Source organism: Cyanistes caeruleus, chromosome 26 (genome assembly GCF_971803275.1).
Source record: "Cyanistes caeruleus chromosome 26, bCyaCae1.hap1.1, whole genome shotgun sequence".
NCBI lineage: Eukaryota > Metazoa > Chordata > Aves > Passeriformes > Paridae > Cyanistes > Cyanistes caeruleus.
In genome coordinates this window covers 2,783,031-2,807,660 of record NC_141726.1, presented here as the reverse complement: position 1 = coordinate 2,807,660, position 24,630 = coordinate 2,783,031, and the positions used below count along the sequence as shown (strand labels likewise).

Sequence of the window (24,630 nt, the reverse complement as noted above, 5' to 3'; positions counted from 1 at the left end):
TTTCCAGTGATAAGTATTTTTCATTCCTTCTCATTTTTCTAGTGTTCCTAGCATTCTCAAATTTTCTCCTCAGCAGATTTTAGTGGAAAAAAAAAATCATTTGAGTGACTTATAACTGATGATTTCCATTACAATTATCTGAGAATAAGCACCTCTGATTGCTGGGTCTTTCCCTTTGCTCAAGGCAGAGCTCAGGGAAATTCTGAGTGATTTGGTGCAAATCCAGCAGTCCCTGTCAGTGAAACCCTGGGTGCACCCAGGGCTGGGTAGTGAGGTGAAACCTCCTTGAATTGCAGCTAGGGTCCTGCTCATTCCGTTGTGTTTCTCTGAGTTTCCTCTTGCTGAATGCTGTAAAATTGTGTCCTGGCTGATGAAAATAAATATTCCAGTGCTGTGTCAGTTGGCTGTGGCACCCTGGAGAGAGACATGGCATTTCCAGCAGACATCTGAGCAGGGAGAAGCAAAACAGACCCTAATTGAAAATACAGCTGCTTAAGGACAGTCCTGATGTGGTCCTGGCAGCCACCAGAGGCATGGAAATGCGGAGGGTCAGTGGCTGCATGGGCACAGGCAGGAGTGATGGTATATGTCAGGCCTTGGGTGTCTTCTGGAGAGACTCTGGTCAGACCAAGGTCAGCCTCCAGTGGGAAACCAGATAAAAACCTGCAGAAAAAGCATAATTCTAAATTCCAATATTAAAATGTATTAAATTGTCGCTTTGCAGTGTTGCTGGACTGGCTGTGGCTCTTGAGAGCATCCTGCCCATGCATTGCCAGCTCATCTTCCACTGGATATGGATCCAGGGCATCCCCCGGCTGCTACTTTCCTCCCTGCCACGCTCCTGAAAACACATTCCCCTTGAGAGGGAATTTCATTTGCAAGCCTCCAGGTTTTGGATTATCTTTCCCAATCCCCTGCAGTATTATGAATTATTTTCAAATTTAACTTGAGTGTTTCTGTGAACCTTGCCCATGAACTCTGCAGTAATTTGTGTTGTAATGGGAAGGGCAGCACGACATGGAAAGAATCTTTCCATAAATAAATGCTGTATGCTGGGGAGCACCTGCAGCAGGAATGAGAAATCAGAGGTGATGGGGCTATTTCAGCAAGTTCAAATTCCAAGCAACCTCCTTTCAGTAGAGGAAAATACCATTCCAGTACCTGCCATTGTGTTCATTTGCACTGGAGAAGGATCAGCGTTTGCATTAGGTTCTCCAAATTTTGATAACCTCATTTCCCCTGAGGGAGTTTTCGGGCAGGATAATGTATAGCCCCATGTTGTGTGTTCCGAATTCCATTTGTGAGAGATCAGGATTTTATTGCCAGAGCAGCATTTAAAAATTGCTCTCTCTTTTCTTCGCTTTGTGGGAATTTACAGGCCCAGAGAGGAAAGAAAAGGATTTTTTGATAAGATGTAGGATTGATTTTATTTATTAGTTTTGATGGGAATCTTTACCCCATGGATAAATCTTGCTAGTTATCAAAAGTAGTTGCTGAAAATGCCTGGCTCCTTCCTGCAGTGGAGCTGGAGCTGCCAGTGCAGGGTTTCCCAGCACAGAAAACACTTTCTCCAGTTTTCTGGAGCTGAAACACCTGGTGGTCTGTGTGCCCAGCCACCAGCATCACCAGGCAGACAGCTCCAAGGGCGAGGGCTCAGCTTTTCCTAAAAGTAGGACTTCTTTGAGGTGTTTTAAGTTTTTTTTCTTTTTTCCTTCCTTTATTCCATCATCAAGCAGCTGCTGGGGCAGCTGAATTATGCTCGGGTATCTCCCTGCAGCTTCCTGGATCCCTGCAGCTCCTCTGTTCCTGCAGATGGATGATGTGCCTCAGTGGTTGGAACAATTTCCTCTTCACTCTCCTCCTTTTTACCCTCTTCCTCTTCCTTGCCCCAGGCACTCTCTTGGCTCACTGCACCATGTTCCCTGTGGTGCCAGATTTCAGGCAGCAGGATTTCTAGGAATTGCCTTGGTGAGGCTGGGGAAGCTGGAGGTGAGAGCAGACGTTGTCCAGTGCACGCTGGGCTCCTGCTCCAGGCCAGAACCAATTTGGGGGTGTCTGGGCGATCCCCACTGTTGGGCCAGCTCTGTCCCTAAGCTTGGAATGTGTATCAATTTACCCCATGGAATTTTCCACTTGTTTTTTATTTAATCGAGCATCTCTCAGCATGTCTCCTCCTCACTGCTCTCCTGAAGGATTGAGGCACTAAGGCAAATCGGGGGAATTATTCCTGGGACAGTGGTTTGGGCTGTTCCACTCCAAGCCAGCTATGGGCTGAGATCCTGTAAATGCACCTGTTCCTTTCCTGAAGCATTAAGAGACGAACTCATTAATTCCTAATTGCTGCTAATTAATCCTCTGTATGGTTTCTCATGTTTATAAGCAGATGAAGTAGAATTTTCCCTCACTGACGTCTTGAGAACATTTAAGCCTTTTGTGTGGCTTAATGTATGAAATGTAAATCATCACATTTCAAACTTCCCAGTTACCAAAGTAGTCAGTAATTAATTGATATCCCTGTGGTACGAGCTAACTGGATGTTGGTTTTCTAGTCCTGCTTCACTTTGGGTATTTTCATGTCATATTGCAAATTAACTCAAATTTCCATATTTTTCTCGGAACACTTTCAGAGCCATGGTCCCTGTGAGGCTGCTCTCTGAGGTCCCTTTGCCCACACAAGTGACCTTTTAAGAAGTGTTTACTCCTTCCCTTCTCCCCTCAAAGCTCCACTCTTCAAACCCAGCCAAAGAATGGCAGCACTGGCTCCACAAATCTCATCCAGCTTGTTGCTTCTTGGTAGCAACTGGAGGTAAATGCATGTTCCCTTCCCTCTGGGGGTAATGATGGGTTGAAACTTCCTGTCCTGCCTCCATTTCCTTTGGCAGATCTTTGGGAGTTTGTATAATCTGGCAGTGATCCTCTGTCTAAACCCTGTCCAGCATTTTGTGCAATAAACTTAATGGACTTTTCCATCTTGGAACAGCTGAATTCTTTCAGAGCAGCTGCTCTGGTTTATTGATGGGCTCATTAGAGCACTGCCACTGGCCCAGGAGGGACTTTGTACATATCCCAGAGTGGAACATAAACTGGGCATTTCCAGCTGATCCTGCTGGAAGGTTGGGAGCCCTGGTGGCTGGGACTGATAGCTGGGATTGCAGGAGCCCAGCCAGGGAGCTGGGGACATGGAACTGGTGAGTGCAGGGAAAGCCAGAGGGCAGAGGCAGTGTGCCAAGCCCCAGCTGGCCAGCAGGAATGCTGTTCCACGGTTTCCTGTGGGATCTGTGTCTTTTTGGGGTAGGAGATTGCATTGAGAGGCTGAGCTGGGTGTCTATGAGTCCACACAGCCCTGCCAGGGAAAGTGGCACTTCTCTAACTACTACATTTGTAGAAAATCTAAACAATTTGAGATTTTTTTTTAAATTTTCTTTAGAGGGCTTGTAATGAAAGTGATTCCCACCCCAAGCAAGAGCGTTGCCCTTTCCACACAGCTCTGTTGTTTACTTCATCCATCATCCTTGCTCAGGAGCTCAATTCATAGGAGTGCCCTGACTGCTTGCTTGGGAACGAAAATGAAAATTTCAGTTCTTGTCCTTGTCTACAGAAGTCACCTGGCCTGTGTCCATCAGTGAGCTGGTCTAGACTGCCTCATCAGACCAAGACTTTCAGGGGAATAAAAATTCCAGCTTTATTTTCTGAGACTGTTCTGCAGCAGCCGCCTCAATCACACTGTGAGAGAAAACATTCAGGATTGCACTTGTTTACAGGGCCTTTCTAGTGATCAGCATCTCCTGGGAAAAAAGCCTCAAAGGAGTAAGAATAAACTCAAAAGGTTTCCAAATCTTGTATTTAACATTCATGATCATTTTAATAGTTCTTTCAGTCCCAGCTGGTGCACTCAGACCCACACAACTGCTCTGTCCTTGCAGCCAAGCTGGAGGAGATGGGAGTGAGAGGAAAAGCCTCTTGCAGCCAGTCTGGAAGGGACAGGTCCTCCAAGGAGCATTTGGAGCACAGGCTTTAGGATAATTAGGGTTCGTGTTTGAGTGAGCAGGTGCCAAAAGCTGCTCTGTCCAAACTGCCCCTAACCCAGACCACCGTGTGCTGTAAATCCTGTTGAAAATAAATAACTGAGCCCACAAACTAGTGATTCAGCCCTCAGAACCTCAGATGGTTTTGTTTGTGTTATTTCCATTTGCCTGGGTAATCAAATTTGTTGGAATTAGGGGTTTGTCTAGATAATAACGTTTTCTCACCCTCTGGCAGGGGAGCAGGCCGTGGTGAATGCCGATGTGCCAAGTACTGCATGGATTGGAATAAACTGGCCCTTGATAGCATCAATTACCCACTCCTGATGGATGGCTGAGTGCAGGCTGCCAGCTCTGGATTGCATGGGATCAGCCACTCTGATAGAAATGCTCTGAAGAAAATGCAATTCCAGCGTTGGTGGAGAGCTGTGCACATGGAGGGAACCCACAGTGATGCTGGGGACAAGCCTGGCACCCCCTGTGGGCCCTGGGCAGTGGCAGTCTGGCCAAAGCCCTGCTGGTGAGAGCATTCTGCTGTGTCAGGCCGCTTGGGAATTGCCTCTTTGCCGGTGTTAAATGGGGATTGCTGGAGCTGGGCCCTGCCAGAGACATGGTGACAGCAACAGGAGCTCCTGTACTGGCTTGTGCAGCACCTCAGGGGCTGTTCCCTGTAGCTCTGAGAATCAAGCCTTTTGATATAATTTTCATAATTTTTAGCCATTTTCCCAAGAAAGTAACTATAAACATAGGTGTTTATACATTCCATTAAAGATATGCCTTTTGATGGGCATCTCTCACGGCCAGTGTGGTTGGGAAGGTGTTGACTTGACTATCCAATCCCTGGTCATTGTCAAAAACCTATACATACTGAAAAAACAAATGAACTGAAAGAAAAAATAAACATTTCCTGTCTGACAATGACAGCTCCCCACCTGGTTCTCCAGGGGAAGGCTGGGGAATGACGAGGAGTGGCTGTGGTTTGAAGGTGTGAGTGTAGGGTATGGCTCAGTTGTGTTGTGCCTGAGCCCAGCCCTGTGAAGGCTCCCTGAAGTGGGTAATTGGTGCTCTTGTGTGGCTCTGTGTCTGCAGCAGCCACACCTCCTTGTTGCAGCTTCCCTAGGGCTGCTCAGCCCAGCAGCAGGCTGGGTGATGATCCCGAGGGTGCCCGAGGGTTCCTGGCCAGAGCTGCTGGACTCTGCCAGCCCCACACACACAGGGACACTGCCACCGCATTCCCCGCCAGGAGGGGAGCAGGGCCTCTTGCTGCTCCCCACAGGCTTGCTCCATGAGTTTGGGAGTCTCTTCCCATCCAAGGAAGAGGAGCTTCAGGGAGGTTTGAGGGTGGAGTTCTGTGTCATGGACACACTGGTACAGCAAGGAAAGCTGGAAATTAGACACGTGTGTATGGATAGACTTTGAAGCCTGAAGTGTGAGCAGGGCTGGAGGGGTGGTTGTGTTGCTGATCATCAGAGGATCAGAATCCCTGCATTATCCCAGCGATCCCAGTTGTATTACCTATTGTAGCTGCATGATCTGCAGGATGGATTTAGATTAGTGGTGTAGTAACAACCTGCTGAGCAACCCCTGGCTCCTCCAGCCTCTCTAATGCTGCTGTGAGCCAAAGGAATTGTGTGTGTCCCCATGCTCTGCTCCTGAATGAGGATACAAAGGTGGCAAAGCCATTAGCTTGGAGCACATTTCTTAATGTGGCATAAGCAGCTAAAGAAGATGTATTTATGCTCCTTCATTTTCAATTGATAATCTCAAGAGTGAGAAACTGGTAATAAATTTCCTCACTGGAGCTACTCTCCCTCTAGCCCTGCCACAGAGGGGAAGAGCAGCTCATTTGCATGAGATAATGAAACTGCAGTGAAATAGTAAAATTGCAAAGCAACTTTGTTTTAATAATGACAGATGCTTCTTAAACACTTCAATTATGTCTCTCCAAGGCCACAGAAAGGGAGAGCAGTATTCCTGAAATACTTGGAATAAAACTCATTTTTTTTCCACAACATCTCTAAGTGAAAGCCTTTCCACTATGTTCAAATGAAAGCATTTGGCTTTTTCCTGGCACAAATCTTGCCTGTTTCAGATCCTGAGAGGGGACAGGTGAGTGCTGCCAGGCAGGTCACCCTCCTGGAGGTGGGGTGGTGTGGGCTGTAGGCCCTGCGGTGCTGGGAACCACTTTTCCTTGTGCTGTCCTATGGGAGTTGTAAAAATGGCGCAAATTTCCATGGTTCATGGCCCTTCAGTGACACAGAGTCGGTACCAGCCTCAACTTCCCCGAGCAAAACTGGCTCCCGAGGTGCTGCAGACACTTTGCTATAAAAAAGCAGCAAATGGCACATCCAACAAAGTGCAGGGAGCAAGATAAACACATTAATGGAAAAAAAGCCATTATGTGAGCGCACAGCGTGCATGGAGAACAGGGAGAGAGATTGTGGGCAGCAGGGGAGGATGGAAATAAGACAACTAGTGCTGAAGGTTAAAGAGCTTCAGAGACTGAAATGGTCTGTGACTGAAATCTTTCTGCAGCACGCTGTTGTATTTTCTGCAGTGATTCTCCGACCCTGTCCTCTGCCCCCTTCCCTCCTCTGATGGTGCCCTTTGCCCTTCTGCTGGGGACCTGCTCTGGTTCCTCCTGCCTCCCTTTCAAGCCCAGGGAAAGAAATCTCTTCAGATCTGCTCCCTCCTCAGCCCGTGCAGTCTCTGGGCTGCGAGGTGTTACCTGTGTCACCGTCACTTTGCTAATTTATGACAACCATTTCAAGGCACATTATATCCAGAGCCCATATGTCACCTCACCGCTGCCAAAAGAGTTCTTGTTTACTAAGCTGATGCTTTCAGCGTGCTCAGAGTGTGCTAAATAGCACCATCGATACTACTTAAAATAAAAGGTGTCAGCACCTTGTCTGCCCCTGCAGGTTGCTCGGCGCTCTCAGCTCTGAAATGCCCCTGAGCACTGACACCTCGGGCTGAGCTGCTCCTGCCACTGCCTGCTCCTGCTCTGCTCCATCCCTGCCACTCTCCTATGGATGCTAGCTTTGGAACAGGCTGCAGGGAGCTGCAGAAACTGCAGGCCCCTGGCCTCTCAGTCCTGCCTGAGAAGCTAGCCTGGGAATTCAAAAGAGGATTTCAAAACAATCCTCAGAGACAGAAAACAACTGCCAGGTGCTGTTTGTCTGTCCTCTTGTTTTCCCTTGCAGGAGAGGGTCAGGGGGGCAGTGTGCCCCTGACCAATGATGGTAATGTAGCACTTTGCTAACTAATAAGAGTTTCCTTTCTGTACTTTCCACGTATCTGTCTATAAGACAAGCCTAGAGCAATAAACTAGAGAATTCTCGTGTTGAAACTCCCTTGAGAGTTCATGTCGTTCTTTAAAGCCGTTCCCAATCGGAACGACACTCTCCTGTGCCCCATCTCCCCACGAGCAGCTCTTGGGGCTGCGACAGCAAGGCACTTCTTGGTTTGGAGGAGGATGACACACTTCTAGGGTTTTTAATGCTCTTAATGTCTGGGATTCCCAAGGAAAGCTGGGGGTGCCTGTCTGCAGCTGCTGGTGCCACCCAGCTGTGTGAGGAGCAATTCCTGGGGCGTGCAGAGCCCACAGAGAGCCTGTTCCTGTCCCCCAGGGCAGCTGCACCCCCGGGATGTTCCCATCACTGTACTGAGCTGACAGGGCCCTTCTGCTGATGGACCAGGCTCCTGCTCTCCTCCCTTTCCTTGCCTCTCTGTGCTGGACAAATCTTTCAGTTTCTTGGTGTTTTGTATCTTTCCCTGTTTACCTGGGCACAGCTGTCTAAGCCAGAGGCTCTGCTTTTTCTAGTTAAAAACAAAATTAGTGCACAACTCCAGTCCTATGGGAACTGACAAAGGTCAAATAAGATATTTTTGCCTTCAGGCATGAGCTTGAGCCTGTGTGAAACCAAGTCACACAACTTTCTCAGACTGGCCCGAGAAGTGTGGCCTGGGAAATCATAAAGAGGAGTCCAAACAGTGCTTGGAGAGGGAAAACAACCTCTGCAGGTTTTGTTTGGATCCTTGTTGTTTACTTGGAAGAAAAGATCAAGGGGTGGTGTTCCTACTTGTCCAATGATGGTGATGTGTTGGTGTAACTACCAATAAGAGTTTTACTTCTTGGACCTTCTTGTAACTGTCTATAAAAGAAGATCTGGAATACTAAAACTTGCTCTCTTGTGCAACCCAGCTAGAGAGTCTGTGCTGTGCTTTTGCCATTCCTAATAGAGCACAACAAAGCCCCATGGTTCGTCAGGTATTTCAGTTTCTGGTGGAAAATATCAGATGCAGAAGTTGCACAGAAATTCTTGAAGGGAGATGTCTCCAAATTCTTCAAAATGTCACAATCCAGTTTGGGTTCAGGCTGTGTATCTGGAGGCTCAGGGCAGGGGTTTTTTTGTGCTATTCACCTTTCTGCTGGGCTCCACTTCTCAGTGGCATCATGCCCTGGTTCTGCAGGGCCCAGCTGACCCTGTTCTGTTCCTCCTGGAAGGGGGAGTAATGGAGGGGTCTTTGGAGGAGGCTCCACAGCTCCTGGTTGTGCTGCAAGTCACTTCAATTTCATCTGTGGAGCTGGAGATGGAAGTGGCATGAGCTGGGATCAACCTGTCATGCTCAGTAAGCCGGGTTGGGATAACACCACTTGTGAAGATCTCAGGAAGATCCTGAAAGGCTTCTGGTGCCAGACAGACAGAGTGTTATTAAATGAAAAGTTCTTATATGCAGGTTTTTATTCCATGGTTGTTTGGGCCTCGTAATAGTGATGCAAACACATTTCTTGTACTGTGCAGGGACTGTCCTGCCCAACCCACTCTGGCAGGCACTAGAGGAGACAATGGATTTCCTGGTGCCATCGTTCCCTCTGTTCCATCCCCATCCATTTTTCCATTAAGGAAATCCAGTGTATTTTACCTGTGAAAACATTCAGGTCCAAACTTACCTGAGTCCTCCCCGAGGGGCAGAGATTTTGTCTGGTTTGGTTTGGGGAGAAGGAAGGAGTTGCACAGAGGGATCACGGTGGTCCACGTTGGCTGCTTGTCCCTGTTAGAGGGCACAGGGATGTATCAGAGCACTGACACCCAGGGTCAGCAAAACACCTGCTCACAGATGTGCAATTACTGCTTTGAAATGGGATTTTGCTGGAAGAAATCCAGGTTAAAAATTGTTCTCTGCTGAGCTGAAAATCTAAAATGTCTGAAGGTGCCTGGCTGGGACCAGGAGATGGGAGGGTGAGTAGACACCTCTCACCATTTCCTGATTTTCTCCATATTTTTCCCAGAGGGATTAATTGGTGCTTAAAGGGAAGTGAACTTCTGTTTTATGAGTGAAATCTGTTGTCTCATTCATTATTCATTCAGAGGTGATTGGCAGCTTCAAGGCAGTGGGTCACAGTCAGTAAAGGGTGAGATGCTGACTGACAAGGTTAATTGCTGCCTCGTGTTATTGCTGATAACGATTTGTGTTGACAATTCCTGGTGTTCCTGGTGCAGCTGGAGGTTTGTCATGCAGGGTCAGCCAGTGCTGTCCCCTCCTGCCCTGCTGTCCTCGGCAGCTGGGAGCGGCCGTTCCCTCGGCACGTGGGAAGGGATTTTTTTCCCAGAGAAGATCTCTCATGCTAAGTAATGCAGAAGCAGCTTTGTCGCTTTTGCCTTTTTTCCTACTTCTTTTTGCTATATTTTCTGCATATTGATCAGGGTTCAGAGCATAAAAGTGAGGCTGGGCTCTGCTCTGCCAATCCCCCCTTGGCGCCAGTGTCAAAGCTTTGGTTTTCTGGGGACTCCAGCAAATAGAGATGTGAAAAATTTTTGAGGGTGACCCTTAAAATAATTGAAATGGGAAGGAATTGTCTTTATTTCTCAGTGTGCAGGGTGGGCTGTGCCACTGAAGCCCAGAGGCAACCCCAGGGCTGTGCCTCCACTTTTGGGTTTTGTTTTATTGCTGCAGGAAGGGCACAGCTCCAATCACGCTTGCTGCTCCCATCCCAGAGAACGCAGAGGTTTTCCCCCTGCCTTGATATAATAAAGCAGAGTCATAAAGATTTCAACTAATAAACACTGGCCTTTAGGGTGCTCTCAGCTTTTATTGGGCTAATAAGATTTTTGACTTACATGGAAGGGAAGAGGCAAACAGAGCTTTTATGAACCTGATGGCCTTGTCGGGGCTCTCAGGCTCTAGCACCTCTCTGGGATGAAAAGCTCCAGGCAAACCATAATGGGAGAGAGCTCCTGTGGATGGCTCTTCATGGAATATCCAGGTTTAATTACATGTCTGATATCAAGCTGTGGGAGGTATGTGAGAGCAGGGAGAGCTGCACAGTCTGAGCCTCATTGTGTCTTCCCTCCCTCTGGCCAAAACTGGGATCTTCCCTTTCCTCTCCAGGTGCTTGAGACCATCACCATTGCCCCAAATATGCCACATCCCCCTTGGTGAGCAGCACCAGTAGCATCTCCCAGGTGTTTGGGTTCAGCTGGGAACTGGCTTTATCATCACTTTGGTTTTATGGCTGACAAAGTTGGGATGTTGTTAAGCAGTGTGAGTTTGGGACAGAATCTGAGCAAGAAGGAAGGGAGATGTTGAATATAAACAGGCATAAACTTCATTATTTTCTAGAAATTATTTATTTAAAATTTAAAACCATATTACTTCATACAGCAAACTGTGCACTTTGATATATCACAGTGTCTTAAAAAGTAAAATAATCAGAATTTTTTCTTTTTTTTTTTATTTTTTGGAAATTGTATTTACATCAGCCTAGAATGATCAGCAAGTAACACAGTTACTATGAAACCAAAATTGTTACAAAATGTTTACAAAAAACTATATTCATAGAAATTCTGCATGTCCACAAAGGAAAATCCCCTGAATGTCACGGAGACTATTTTTTCCTTTTTCCCACTATTTTCTGGTGTTTTTTAAATTTTTTTTTTCTTTTTCTTTTTTTTTTTTTTTTTTTTGATAAACATGTCAAAGTAAGGTACAGAGCAGAGGGCTCATGATGCCAACGCCTGGGAACGCCCCTGCCCTGCCAGCTTGGAGTGCTCTGGGGATTGTTGTACCCCATGGGCACTGGGTGCTGGGGTGAACACCAGGTGAAGCCACCAAGGATCCAACATGTCCCTTTGCTGTGACCTGCCCAGAGAGCCTCTGCTCGGCACCCAGCCAAGTCCTGCTCCCAGCACCGAGGTGGAGCAGTGGGTGCCCAGACCTGGAGCTGGCTCCTCTTTGCATATTCCACCTCTCTGTGGGTCTGTCCCCTTGGCATCAGACCTGACACGTGCTGTTGGTTGACTCCAAACAGAAAATCCACCCCAGGGAAGCTGCTGGTTGTCCCTGCTCTGCCTCACAGGAGAGTTGGAGGAAAAAAGCAAGTGCTAAGGGGACAGGTGAGACGAGGTGACAACAGTTTAGATACAGTTTAATAACCCAAACCTGCTTTTTCTGTATTTCCTCCTCAGTTTTCTAGCCCCTCTGCCCAAGGGACGAAAAGAACCGAGTCGAACAGCATTGGAAGTCAGATGAATTCAGATGTGAGTTGTCACTAGTCCCAACCAGGTCACAGATGCGCTTATGAAGGCTTTGAGGCTTTGTCATCAGGTCTGTCCCTCCCAAGTCTCCCAACACGGGGCTGTGAGGCGTTGGGCTGGCTGCTCCTCCTCAGGCATGAACACACATGGCTTTGGACTTCGGGGCCAGAAGCACACAGGGAGGCATAAGAGAGGCTCTGGGAGCTCTCCTGGGTGAGCTGCCCCTGGCCCCGCAGGAAGGCTGAGGGCTGACATTGTCCACTCAGGTCACAGTGAGCGGGAGCCAGGGGGAAGGGTCCACGCCGGGCTGGGGTCCCTGCAGCTCCTCTGAATTGTTTTGGGGGCTGCAGAACATTCCCTTCTTGTTTGTTGTCAAACGTTCCAATGATCAAAACTTTAACACAAAGCCATCATGGATGCAGGAATTTGTAGACGCAGGAATTTGTCTGTAGCTCGTGGCTGATTTAGGGGTGTAGGGATGGAAGGAAAAGGTTCATCTGCAGGGTTTGACCTGGCTGGCAGTGCACCAGTAATTCCAGATGTTCACCTGTCACATTTGTGAGTAAAATCAAATCAGGCTGATATCAATAAATAAATGGGGTTTGTGGTATTAGCAATATTTATTTATTTTTAAAAAATCTGCCAAGAAGCAAAATGAATGCTGATTTCTGTGGCGTTTTACTCTCTGGACATTTAAAGCTGGTTTCAGGCTTTGTTTTCATCTCTGGCTTTTTTTTTTTTAGAGCTTAGAAATCTGCGAGGAAAACATAAAATCTACTACTCTAACAAGCCTAAGGATTTGCAAAGGAATACAGAAAGCATGTCATTAGCTTTGGGAAGTTGCCCCACACTTCAGTCTGTCCTTTGCTCAAGGTATTTGGGCAGCAAATTATTAAGAATCTGATGCCCATTGCATTGGCAGCTTTCATCCCTAATTTTTCATGGTTTCTGTGAAAAGGTGAAAATGAATGTAAATTCCTTGCATATCTTTGCTTGAGTCAAAGTGTGACAAATCACCTGATTTTGTTTGGGGTCTTTCTGTTGTTTCTGTACATCATGGAAAAAGCAAAATAAGGACAAATTGTGTCCCGTGATGGGGTGGGGGAGCAGCTCTTCGCCCCTGAGCTAATCTGCTAATTCTGCTCAGCTCGAGACAGCCTTCCCAACTGAGCACGGGGAGGAACAGGTGGGAAAAAACCTGAAATCAGCTAGAGACAGGTTTGTTCCTTTGGGCGAGGATAACCTTTCCAGCACGGCCGTGCAGCTCAGGAGGGTGAATGGGGTCAGTTCAGTGGCCGTTTGGTGTGGTGGCCTCAGCACATGGCGCAGAGTGAGGCTGGGGCTGCAGAGCCTGGGCACTGCCTGCTCCATCTCTGCCCCATCCACACAGGTGGGCACAGGTGGGGTCCTGTCCCTCCACCCCTGCAGGGGATGGGAGTTGCTGTTTTCTACACCACCGGTGTTTAAATCAGAGCTTTTAAGCACCTTTGCATCACGTATGTGACATTATGGGCTACAGTGGGTGGAGCAATTTCCATTTATTTAATTTTATGACTGAATCCACAATGTCCCTCTGGCTGCCTGCAGGTCCCCTGGCAGGGATGTAGCTGAGGGACATTACTCAAGTGTTACCTTAGGTCAGCAGAGGGTTCTTTGGTAATTCTGCCTAAATTCATCTGCAGGACCAACTTTCTGGGTTAAGCAACCTGAAAATAAGAAGACAATTCATGGAAGATTTCCTCAAAACATTTTAGTGTGTGTTTGCTTAAATCTCACAGAGAGGCTGCCTGAGGGGTGGCAGTTTGTGGTCAGAACAGGCTTGGCTCTGCTCCTCCCAGGTCAGCCTTGGCTGAGATTAATCCTTCAGGTCCTTGATGCCATTGAGAGCACTTAGTCCTAAACCAGGCCCACAGTCCCTTCCCAGTGTGGAGTTGCAGTTCAGCACTGCTGAATTTCATGGAGATTGGTACTTCTGGCTCTTGGAAGCAGCTTTGCTCCTGCTGAAGCCTGTGGACCTGGTTGCTTCCCATGCTTCACTGCAGGAGAGACTGAGCTTTGCAGGAAAAGCAGAGACAGAGCTGAGGACCTGGAGATCAGCCTTGGGGCTCAGGCTGGGGCTTGGCACGGGGAGTGTGGGTGCTGTCACTCGGAGGTGCAGAAGGTCCTATGCATGTCATGCTGTGCCCTTCCTGGCCCACAGCTTGGCTCCATTTCAGACTCACCTTCCCCTTCCCAGCGCCCTGGATCTGCTGAGGAACATGTGTCACCTTCTGCCACCGCACTCCCACGTGGACATCGCGCTCCGCATAGCTGCAGCCAGCACAGCCGCGAGTGAGGACCACCACGAGCTGCTCTGAGGACAAGCATGGCCTCAACCATCCCGCTGCTTCCCAGGTACCTCTCTCTTTTCCAGGCAGTGTATCCAAAATGTGCTCTGTGTGTGGGTGTGGATCAGGTGCTCACACCTGACCCAGTGTTCCTGTTTATTGCCTTGCTGATGGAGCCACACTTGGGGCTCCTCCTCAACCACTTGGGGTTGGCTCAATTCTGCTTCACCTCCACGTGTTTTCGGTGTGTAAACATCAGACTCCTGTGGTTGGACTCCATGAGGCCTGGAGGATCGAAGCATTAAAAAAAAAGGAATGAAAAGTAACAAAACAAATGCAAAAAGCCCCAAGACCCACGTTACTGTCCGTGGTTGGAAGTTCTGGCTCCACTGCGGTGATGGATTCAGCTGGGTTGCAAAGGCCTTGTTCTTGAAATGAACAAACCAGGCTTTTTTTTTTTTTTCTTTTTTTTTCTCATTTGTTTAATCCATCCTTCCCTAGTTAAGGGCGCATCCAGCCTTGTCTGCCGCAATTCCTTCCCTCCCACCCCCCCCACTGCCATTCCCTAGGGAAACACAGGTGCCAATCCGGTGTTACAGGTCATGTTGTCCTTGCCGGGCAGCCGTCGGTCATTGAAGGTGTGCATGTTGATCACCGCATCCGTCTTCACCATCACAGGGGTCTGGGGCTTGTGCTTGACCCGGCGCTGGCAGGTGAGCGACAGCCGGATCTCGTCAGCCATGGCGCTGCAGAAGGAGCGCTGGAGACAGCGGGGATGATGCCTTAGGATTTTAGCTTTTATATTTTTCATATATTTGTAATCCTGCAGTTCTTTAGTGTGTGACTGTAAAGCTCCATAGCCTGTCAGCTACTGTTCTCCCATTTTATTGAGACAAAACAATTCCTCTCTAGGCCTGGGACTCAAGGACACCTCACTGTCTCAGGCCCCAAAAACTAAAAACAGAAGTGAATTGGGGGGGAACAAAGTGGGGGTAAATTGCTTCATTGCCTGAAGCTGAAATTGGATGATTAACCCCTGATATGTAAATGGCCCAAATTTATATCTATGTAAAAAACTCGTGACCATTGTCCATCTTGGGTGTAGCCCCTGGGAGGCTTTTGACTACGCAAGATAAATCTATTGAAGACCTTCAATAAAAACCTGCTTTCATTCTCTTATTCTTGTCTAGTCTCTGTTTCAGGTAGCCACTCCAAGGCATCAGGGACAAAATGCTCCGTTACTGCTGCAGGGTTCTGCTCCTCCAGTGGGGAGCAGCAGGGCTGGAAGGGCTCACCAGAGGGTGAGCACGAGGTTTGGGGCTGTTTCAGGCATCAGCTGTGCTCTGTGAGGCTGTGTGGGCATCTGTCTGACCCCTCTCCCCTGCAAGGACTGTACCTGTGACAATCCTGCACAAAGGCAGAGCTGGAGGTCTGGTGCTGTGTGATCCCTGTGGGGAGGCTTGGACGGGTCTGACCCTCCTGCTCCTGGGCAGCTTTCCTTTCTCTGTCTAGTCCTTCGTGAGAGCAGCTCACTTTGATTTCTGGTCATGCACACGAGTGCATGTTCCACTTACTGCACCGGGACACCCACGGAGGAGGAGAAACAAAAAAGCAGTTCTGTTGTTTCCTGAACACTGATCAGCCACTGATCAGCCTGTGAGTGTGGCAGGGTTGATAAGAGTGTGAGGCTTCCTGCTGGGCCCTGACTTGTTCCTCTTTGAATGGGACTGGGGAGAAGGCATGGATAGTCACACCTGGAATGTGACGGGTGATTTCAAGTGAATGTAACAGCTAAGAAAGGCCCCTCCTAGGGACTTCTGTCTATATTTTAATGATTTATTCATCAGCTTGCTCTAAACTACCATTCCAGTGTGTCCTGGTCTGGCTGCTGCAGCAGCAGAGGACCCTGATCAGAGCAGACGTGACTTTGCCCAGAGTGGAGGCTGTCAGAGGGACAGACCAGTGAGCCTCTGGGGATGGTGTTTGAGGGCTGCCAGGCTGGATCCCTCTATCCCCTCCCTGCCTGTCCCTGGGGTCAACATGCACAGCCCTCCACGGCTGGGTTAAGGGCAGTGCAGAGGCTCAGAGGGAATCAGTCAGTACCTGCTCGCGCTCCGCCGTTTTGCGCAGCTTGTAGATGAATTCCACCATGGCCACGAAGACGGACAGCACCAGGCCTGCTGCCAGGACAATGAAGATCCCTCCAATGTTCTGGATGCCCAGGGCACTGGCCTCCTTGTTCTCATCCTCAGGGCAGCCATTCCCCCGCCACCACTTCTCCTTCATGACGTGGAGCTTGTCCTCCTCCTGGAGCTGCAGGATGGCGATGGTGATCTTGTCCCTGTACGGTGACCCTGGGGATGGGAACACTGTTATACACAGAGGGAAAGTGGGACAAAAATCCCACCAAGCAGGGAAGGTGTTAAGCAGAACAATTCAGACTTTTCTGCAACAGTGTTAAGTTTGGTATTTGGAAATTTGCTGCTGGGAGTGGATTATCTTAATCACCTCTGTGCTTTGTTTGTGGCAGCCAGCCCCTCTTGGGGTACCTGCAGAATTGTCACTTACCCATGGGCGTCCCAATCCCATAGCCTTTGGTGTCGATGAGCCCCCCGATCTGGGTGAGGTTGCAGTTCCTCTGGGTGATGTACTCGATGGTGGTGGACTCCATCAGCAGTGCGTAATCAGCTGTCAGGGTTCTCTGGATCCCCTCCTCGTTGTTTTTAACCAGTGCTGTGGGTTTGCTGCTCATGAAAGCCCACATTTTTTCAAATGTGGAAATTTTTGATTTCTGGAAAAACGATACCCGCCCCGCCCCCAGCCCCAAAATAAGAATGAATTCTCCATTTGCTGAAAGATGGTATCTTTTCAGTTAACGAGAGGAATAACAGATTTGTCTCTACAAACAAGCTGTGGGTCTGCTGGTAAATAAAACTAGCACTGAGAGATAAAAGAAACAATGAGATGGATTCCACTGATTGATGAATGGAAAAAGATTACAAAGCCTTTACAAATAAACAGTAGGTTTGATGGTAAATGAAATTGGATATTGAAAGATGAAAGAGACAATGGGGAAACACCATAAATTCCATAAGAATTAAAAATTGAAAGTGGGGGGTTATACATTAGAGGGGAATCTTAGGTATCAGGCACTCTGGGATAGTCTGTACCTCTCAAGTAGCTCAGCCAGTGGGGAAAGAGAGAGGAAAATTAGGATAAAAAGGAGGGTGCATCCTCCAAAAAATTGGAGACGCCCCAGGGGAATGCCCCATGGCCTCTCCCTTTATTGGAATAAAGTAAAAGGACTCTTCTGTCTCCTTTTTGGACATGGACCTCTGGTGTTTATGGATTAATTTTCCTGACAATAATAATAATAGTTGAGAACAGATCACACAGTGGAGCAACCAAGAATTTGACTTCGTCTTAAATGCCTTCACAACATTTTTTGGATTTATGTTGCCTTAAAGAGAAACAAAGGTTGCAGCAAACATCCCACTGTGCATGTGCTTCAGGTCCTGAGGTGGAACTGAGACCCTGCCAAAGACCCTGCCTCTCCTCTCCCAAGCCATTGGCAGATCTGCTTAAATGTGTTCACTTCCTACCCAGGATTTGTTTACCCCGTAATGTTTCTGCATGCAGAGAGAAGAGAGAGTTTTGGAGGACGTGGTTGTCTCTACACACACTTTATGATATTTTTGTCTTTCCTCAAGCATGGCAAGGAAACATGTCTCCTCTGAGATATGTGCAACTGCCAAACAGATTTAACATACCCACGTAAACAGAAGCACAGAGATATTCAAGAAGATTGTCTTACGGCTAAAAATAAACATGGATATTCTTTCACTATCAGCAGACATTCTGTTGCAAAGGAAGGAATATGTTTTCTAGCTTGTTATTCATGTGAATGTTTTTTTTTCTTCTAGAAAATGTGTTGAGTGAGAAAAAATATGGTTATTTTACATCTTGCCATAACATTTGAAAAGTACCGTTTATCTATGAGCACCTTCTGAGTTGTCTCTGTCAGTCATCACAAAAAGAATCCCAGAGTGGTCTGGGTTGGAAAAGAACTTGAAGCTCATCCTGTTCCCTCCCACCCCTGCCATATGCAGGGACACCTTCCACTAGACCAGACTGCTGGTCAGAACTGTCTTTAGTTTAGGAGGATTTCCCAGCCAGGCAGAGCAGTGTCCTCTTGCCCCTTTGCTGGTCCCAGTGCTCCTGTGGGTCAGTGCTTCTCCCTCAGACCAGCCCTGGAGCAGCACTTGGACACTGAGGCTTGTGTTCCCACTGCTGCCAGCTCCTTTATGCACCATTCTTCTTTTCTGCTCAATTTCTTGTTTTTCCTAGATCTGTTTTTGCCTTCTTATTTCGTAAGAGGCAGCTTAGTCAGCCAAACCTCCTCCCTCACTGTGCTCCTTGGCGAGCCTGGAGCTGGCAGATAACTCAGAGGGCAGATAAGACCCAGTGCTGTGCCTGGAATAAGGGTGGCTTCTCAGCAGCTGCTGCACGAGGAATGGCTGTGGCAGAGCTGTGACTTCAGCTGTCATTTATCTCTCCACAGGTTTCTGTCCTTCCATGAGGAAGCAGGAGATGGAGCCCCAGCCCAACTGCTGCTGCCACAGCTCCCCCTCATTTTTTCAGCATCACCCAAAATATGCCAGCATAGGTTCTTCTGATAAAACTGTAATAAATAATGGTGAGGTAGCTTAAAGTCCCTTGTCATGCTTCGTATTTCAAATGCTTTGCTCATCCACCTTCTTTACTCCAGCACGTTTAGCAAAAGTTAAACAAAAGCTCATCACCCCAAAGATGGGTAGTGCAGTGCTGTTCAAAGAAGGGTTGTTCCTCTTCTTTTAACCCTGTGGGCCCCTTCTCCTGATTGAAATACTCAGGGATTCATTTATTCTCCATTAAAGCTCATGCTTGTTATAATCCACTTGATGAATGCACAGCAGTGGATGTGCTGGAGCAAACTTCATTCAAGAGGCAGGATAATCTCCCTCACTTGAAAATCTGGACCAGTGCCCTGTAAGGTAGATTTGTGGCATTTATCAAACCTCAAAGAGCAGCAAGAAATGTAGCCTCCAAAAGGATTATTAAATATCTGTACATTACAATGGGTAATTGAAATGAATCTTGTGCTTGGCTGGCTGATAAGAACTTGTTTAACATTTATGTAGTTCACATCAGAGGCCTCTGGATTCCTAGGTTCTCCCTCTCTCTTCTTCTCTTTCTGAATTTAATGCTCCTTGGGTGTTGACACAGAGCTTTTAACACCAGTGTTCTCCCAGTTTAGAGCACAGAGCAAAATAAACTGGCAAAAAATCAATAGGCTGCATTTAGTGAAGCAAATGGGACTTGCATGAGGCACTCAGGATGGACCTCTTCAGGCAACTGAAATTACATGAGACAGGGCTCCCTGGAAGAGAAAAACCACTTTTCTCTTCTCCTCTTAAATCACTGCTCCTGACCATCTTGAAAGGACTTAATTGTGTTTGGGATGCAGGGAAGAGCCCAGATCTGTCTGCGCTGACTGTGCTTCTTTGAGCCCAGCTCCAGCCCTGCCAGGGCTCCTGCTGGCTCCTGCAGCTGGGGCATGCCTGGGTACGGGATGGCCACGAGGATGGAGCTGCTGGTCACTGCTGGTCACTGCTGGTCACTGCTGGTCACTGCTCACCACTGAGCAGCTGAACAAAGATCTGGGTGCTGGGCTGAGACCTGGCAGTCAAGGTGAGCTGGGAATCCCTCCAGGAGGGAGGTCAGGCCTTTGGTGCTGGCACACCCAGCCCTGGTCAGGCAAGTCTCAGGCTCTAAAACCTAATGAGAAAACTACTTTTTCAAGGGAAAATTCCCCAGCTGTAATTCCCAGCATAGCCCTCACAGGTTGATAGTTTGCTAGAGCTGTGAGAGCGATGTTGGTCATCGATCCCAAATCGCAGGAGCAGCGAGGGCAGGAGCGTCCCTGCTCCAGTTCACACTCAATTAAACCACAGAACATGTTTTGTAGTTGAAGGAAAAGTTAATTTCTCCACTTTCTCCTCTCAAATACTTGGGCCACACTGCAAAGGCATTGCTTATTGATGGGAATTTGGATGTCATCAGCCGGGACCGCACCACAGAAATAAATAAAACTATCTTAGTAGTACTTAAGTAATAAAGAGTGCCTTAAAATGTGATTATTTTCCTGATGTTTTTCCTGTGTTCTTTATTTGAGTGTACATTTTAGTATGCTGGATCCCTGATTTGAGCGTAGTTTACCTTAAAAAATCCTTGCTGGGGTTAGTTACTGGTCTGACCTGGTATTTCTTGTGCTGTGGCTGGGTGCTAATTTCTCAAGAAATTCACCATTTACTTTTATGGGCTTATTAAAAGAAGTGTATCTCTGTTGGTTGTGGGTAAAGGGACCCTCCTGTGCCCCCACATCCTCCAGAGGGTTCCCAGGTTCCCCTCAGTGACAACTTTGCTGCCAAAGGTAGATGAGGAGGAGCTGCTTGGGTGCTCTGAAGCATTAAGATAAATGGCCTGACACTGGCTTCTTCCTGGCAGAGCAGTTCCCATGTCAGAATCCCTGAGATGTTAGGAATGATGGAGATATTGCTAATTATCAAGGGCTAGTGCTGTAGCCGTGGCTCTCATGGCAGGGTCGAGTCTCACTCCTGCTCACATCTCTCCCTCCGACTCGTGCGAGTGGAGCTTCTCCTTGATTTGTTCAGGATAAATAACACCAGAATCTGGTCTGCTGTGCTCTGCATCTTAATCACCCCGTGATAGTGCTAAATGAGATGTGTGTGTGAAAGCCGAGTGCCAGCTCCTCCAAACGCAGCGATCACAGCGACACTGAGAACGCCTCCGAGTTCATTCTTCAGAGTCACAGCTCAGAAGCCACCTTTAATAAGCAGTTCTGCAGGGCCAGTCACCCAAATCAATTAATGGAATCGTTTAGAGGAGCCCCTACGAGGCATCTTGCCAAGACATATACGCTTTTTTATCAGCCAAATTGGCAAGAAAGGAACTTTCAGGCTTAAGATTTTCAATTCCAGCCTGTATGAAAAAATAAATTGATTTCCACCAACTGAAGATACTTAGTCTTGAGGATTTAACATTTCTGGATGAGTGAGTATCTGTGTACACACATACACACACTTACACCCAGACTTCAAACTACGTGTCAGACCTGGCTTCCCATTCAGAGCAGCATCCTCTGCAGGATGGGAAGGATTTATGAGTTATAATGAACTCTAGATGCTGTTCCTAAATTAATTGATCTGTGTTTATTGCTGTAACTCAGTCTGCAGTGCCAGAGAGTAAACAGCTTCTCCAAAGTTCTTTTCATGAAGACAAAATCTTCCAATATGGTTGGTAAAGCTCTCTCTCCTTCCCATTTGCTGTGGCTGGTTTGCTCAGCTGCATGGGGCCAAGTTTTGTGGGAGCAGCATCCCTCACGGTGGGGCTGTCCCAGAGGTGTCTTGGTTCCTTTGGGACTTTTGGGACCTTCTGCTGTGGCCCTGGTGAGCTCTGCACAAACTCTTGGGCAGCCTGAACACAGAACTGGTCATGGAACCATCTCATGGAACAGCATGCAAAGCGTCTGCCTTCCTCTTCCTCCCATCATCCACTGGTCCCTAAGATCAGCCCCAGGGTGGTGCTTTCCTCCTGCATTCCTGGGAATGGGCCAGGATGGGCACAGACAGCAGGGCTGCAGGGCCCAGGTGTGCTCAGGGTTGGTGTGTGCAGCTTGCAGCTGATTTCACAGGGAGGAATGAAGGAGTGAGACCCTGCTGTGAGGGGAAGGACTTTGGGGAGCAGCCATACAAGGAGCCAGGCAGCAATTTGGGCCAAGTATAATCCACGGAGCCAGTGAGATCCTCATTTGTGTGCTGCCATCAGAGCTTTGTCCCACTGTGACAGTGTGTTCAGAGCTGCTGGAGTGCTCAGGAGCTGCAGGAGCGCTTCAGGAGCCGTGGCTGGCATGGGCTGCCTCTACTGGTGCCCCCTGGAGCAGAGCAGAGCAGAGGAAGGGGAAAGAATCCATGTGCTGTTCTTCCAGTGCCACCCATCTGAGGGAGTGGGGATCCTCAGCTGGCACCTGGAGCTGTGCCAGTTGTCCCCATGGAGGTGGCACTGACAGAGCAGCTGAACCAAAACCAGCACAGAAACCACTCAGTCAAGGACACAGACCTTGCTGGGAGCTGGGAGAAATCCCACATCCCTCTGTACAGGAAGGACAAGTGAACAGAGCATCCCGTGTGGACACTCCCGCTGCTCCAGCAGTGGAAATGCTTGAAAGAAGGGACATTCCTGAGAATTCATCTCTATACACCAGTAATAATAAAAAGGAAACAGAAAATACGCTGCATCAATAAACCATGCCAAGGCTGTTAGAAGCCTGAAGTACTATTCTGATGGATAATGATATGAAGCAATAAATATACTGTGTCCTGATGATTGTTAAAAGAGACACTTTCCTTTTATTCCCATATAAAAGTCATATTGGAGAGTGCAGTTAGAGCACACAGTTACAGCCAGCCTTTCCCTGCTGGCTGTTCCAGGTTTATACGGCTTTGGAAGATACCACCACACATCTGGCTGTGCCATGGACAGAACTGCATGGACCAGCTCCATGGCAGGAGGCAAACTGGGCATTCCTAGAGTCGTTAAGGATCAAACCAACCCCTCCATGGCTCTTTATCAACCTCTGCTGCTGCCTGTCAGAGTCAGGACACAGATTCAGGGAGGACAGTGGCTTCTCAGCCAGATCAGAGCCAAGAGAAGTTGCACAGGAGCTCTCTCTAGTATTAAAATCCAGCATATTAGCTTTCTTTAATGAGTCTTGCCAATTATACTGCTGAGGCCTCATCAGGCTACCATCAGCCTGTGCCTGCTCAAATCTTGCAGCAACAGGCACAACCTTCTTGATAAAGCCTGAACAGGGTTAGTTACATGTATTTCCTTCTGCTTTAGAGTGGTGGAGGGGGAAGGAGCCAGAGGTGCAGGGGAGCCAGCTCCCATTCCTGAGCCAAAGCCTGGGATCTTCCCTTGGGCCTCTTTCCTTGCCAGGGTGATAATTCCTTAATCACCCCTTATTTCTATCCCTTTATTCTCTCTCTTTTTAAACTGGGCTCTTACAGGCCAGCAGTGCTTTTAAAGGTCATTTTATATCTCTTGGTTTCTTTCTATTTTTGAGGCTACGGTGGAATCTGACAGACTTCTGAATTTAATTATGCTTTAAATAGAAGAAATTAATGCAATTGAATTGTGATGTGCTGGTAGTGTTACCTTGCCCTGGATCTCAGAGGTTAATAAAACTGGATTACATTGTTATGAATACCTGAAGGACAAGAAAGATATTTCAGCTGTAAAAAATACTGGTCAGGGGGGCACTTTGCAACATCTGTCCAGCTGTGGGTTTCATTTGGGCTCTCCTCTTCCCCTGAAGGTTCAGCCTGGGGGCCCCATGGGGCTGTGCTGGCAGAGGCAGGGAAGAAGCTGGATGGGTCAGATGTGGAAATTGGGAAGATGTTTTAGGGAATGCAGATTTTTCTGCAGTGCAAAGCTGCACTTTGGTACATGCTACGTTTCAGGGTGTCTGAGCAAATATCAGATAGAGCTTGAAAAACTGTAAAATCAATTTAATTTTGTAATTGTGACTTTAGTTAACAACAGGGAGGGGGATTTAGCCTTGGTGGGACTCAGGTGAACGACAGTCTCAGTCTGGGCGAGATGTGAGACTGAAAGAAGCTGTGTGGAAGGCACAGCAGGGGCAGCTTGGGAGGCGTTCTGTCTTTGGATCTTTGTCCTGGTTCCTGTTGGCATCTCTGCCTGGAAGGTAGAAAGCCTCTGCCTGGTCTCACCTTGAAGAAGGTCATGGTAGCTCCATCCTTTACTGCTCCATACTCTATTTTTGTCTGCTTTGCCAAGTCATCTGCCGAGTCGATGGGGGATTCCATCCTCTCCACTGTCAGGAAGGCCGCAAGGTTGGCCGTGTAGGACGAGATGATAATTAGGGTGAAGAACCACCATATGCCACCAATGATCCGTGTAGACAGGGCTTTGGGCATCAGCTCCGAGCCTGGTGTGGGAGAGGGCAAGGAGGGGAGAGGAAATAGGGGGAAAAACCCATTTTGTGTATCCATATGTACATTTTATATACATATATATGTATAAAAGATCAGGTATCACTGTCAAAACTGTTACAGGTATGCAATTAAAGCCAACTGGTTTTGAGGCAAATTATCCAGACATCTTGCATGTGAGGACATCAGTGGGGTTTTTGTAGCAATTGCAGAAAAGCACTCTTCCTTGATTACTGACCTTGGGTACAGTGCCCAATTTACAGGAAACATCCAAACTGAAGTAATTAACTGGGCTGCTTTTATGAGATTTAAATAGCAAGCTATTTATGAACTTTTATGAGTGTTTTGTTCTGCCATTTAAAAAGGGCTTTGCTTTTATACAGATTATTTTCAAAAGACTCACTCTGGGGAATGTGTTCAAATACACAAGGTTTAAAAAAAATCAAACAGCGAGAGAAAGGAACTATCAGGGTCCAGGGCTTTGAATGCCAGTCAGAAGGGGGGAAGCAGGAGATGTTATGGCATAAAAGGTATAGTGGGTCTGGAATGGCTTTTATTGAGAAGACATGAAGGGCTAAATGGGTTGTGCTATTTTTGTAATCACCCAAAACACCTTTTAAAGCCAGGCAAGAGCTTTGGGTTTGAAACAGCTGTGCTCAGAGGATTT

General features: G+C 47.7%; 1 protein-coding gene across 1 annotated transcript in view; it reads right to left on the bottom strand.

Annotated features, from left to right (window-relative positions):
• Nucleotides 1-10,937: 10,937 nt before the first annotated feature.
• Nucleotides 10,938-24,630, bottom strand: part of GRIK3 (glutamate ionotropic receptor kainate type subunit 3) — a 113,123-nt gene continuing 99,430 nt past the window's right edge. The window contains exons 13-16 of the mRNA XM_086863209.1: nt 23,742-23,959; nt 16,459-16,681; nt 15,994-16,244; nt 10,938-14,650 (exon numbers count right to left, since the gene is read on the bottom strand). Of these exons, the coding sequence (XP_086719335.1) occupies nt 14,456-14,650; nt 15,994-16,244; nt 16,459-16,681; nt 23,742-23,959 (887 nt within the window). The 3' untranslated portion in view covers nt 10,938-14,455. The remainder of the gene's footprint in view (nt 14,651-15,993; nt 16,245-16,458; nt 16,682-23,741; nt 23,960-24,630) is intronic.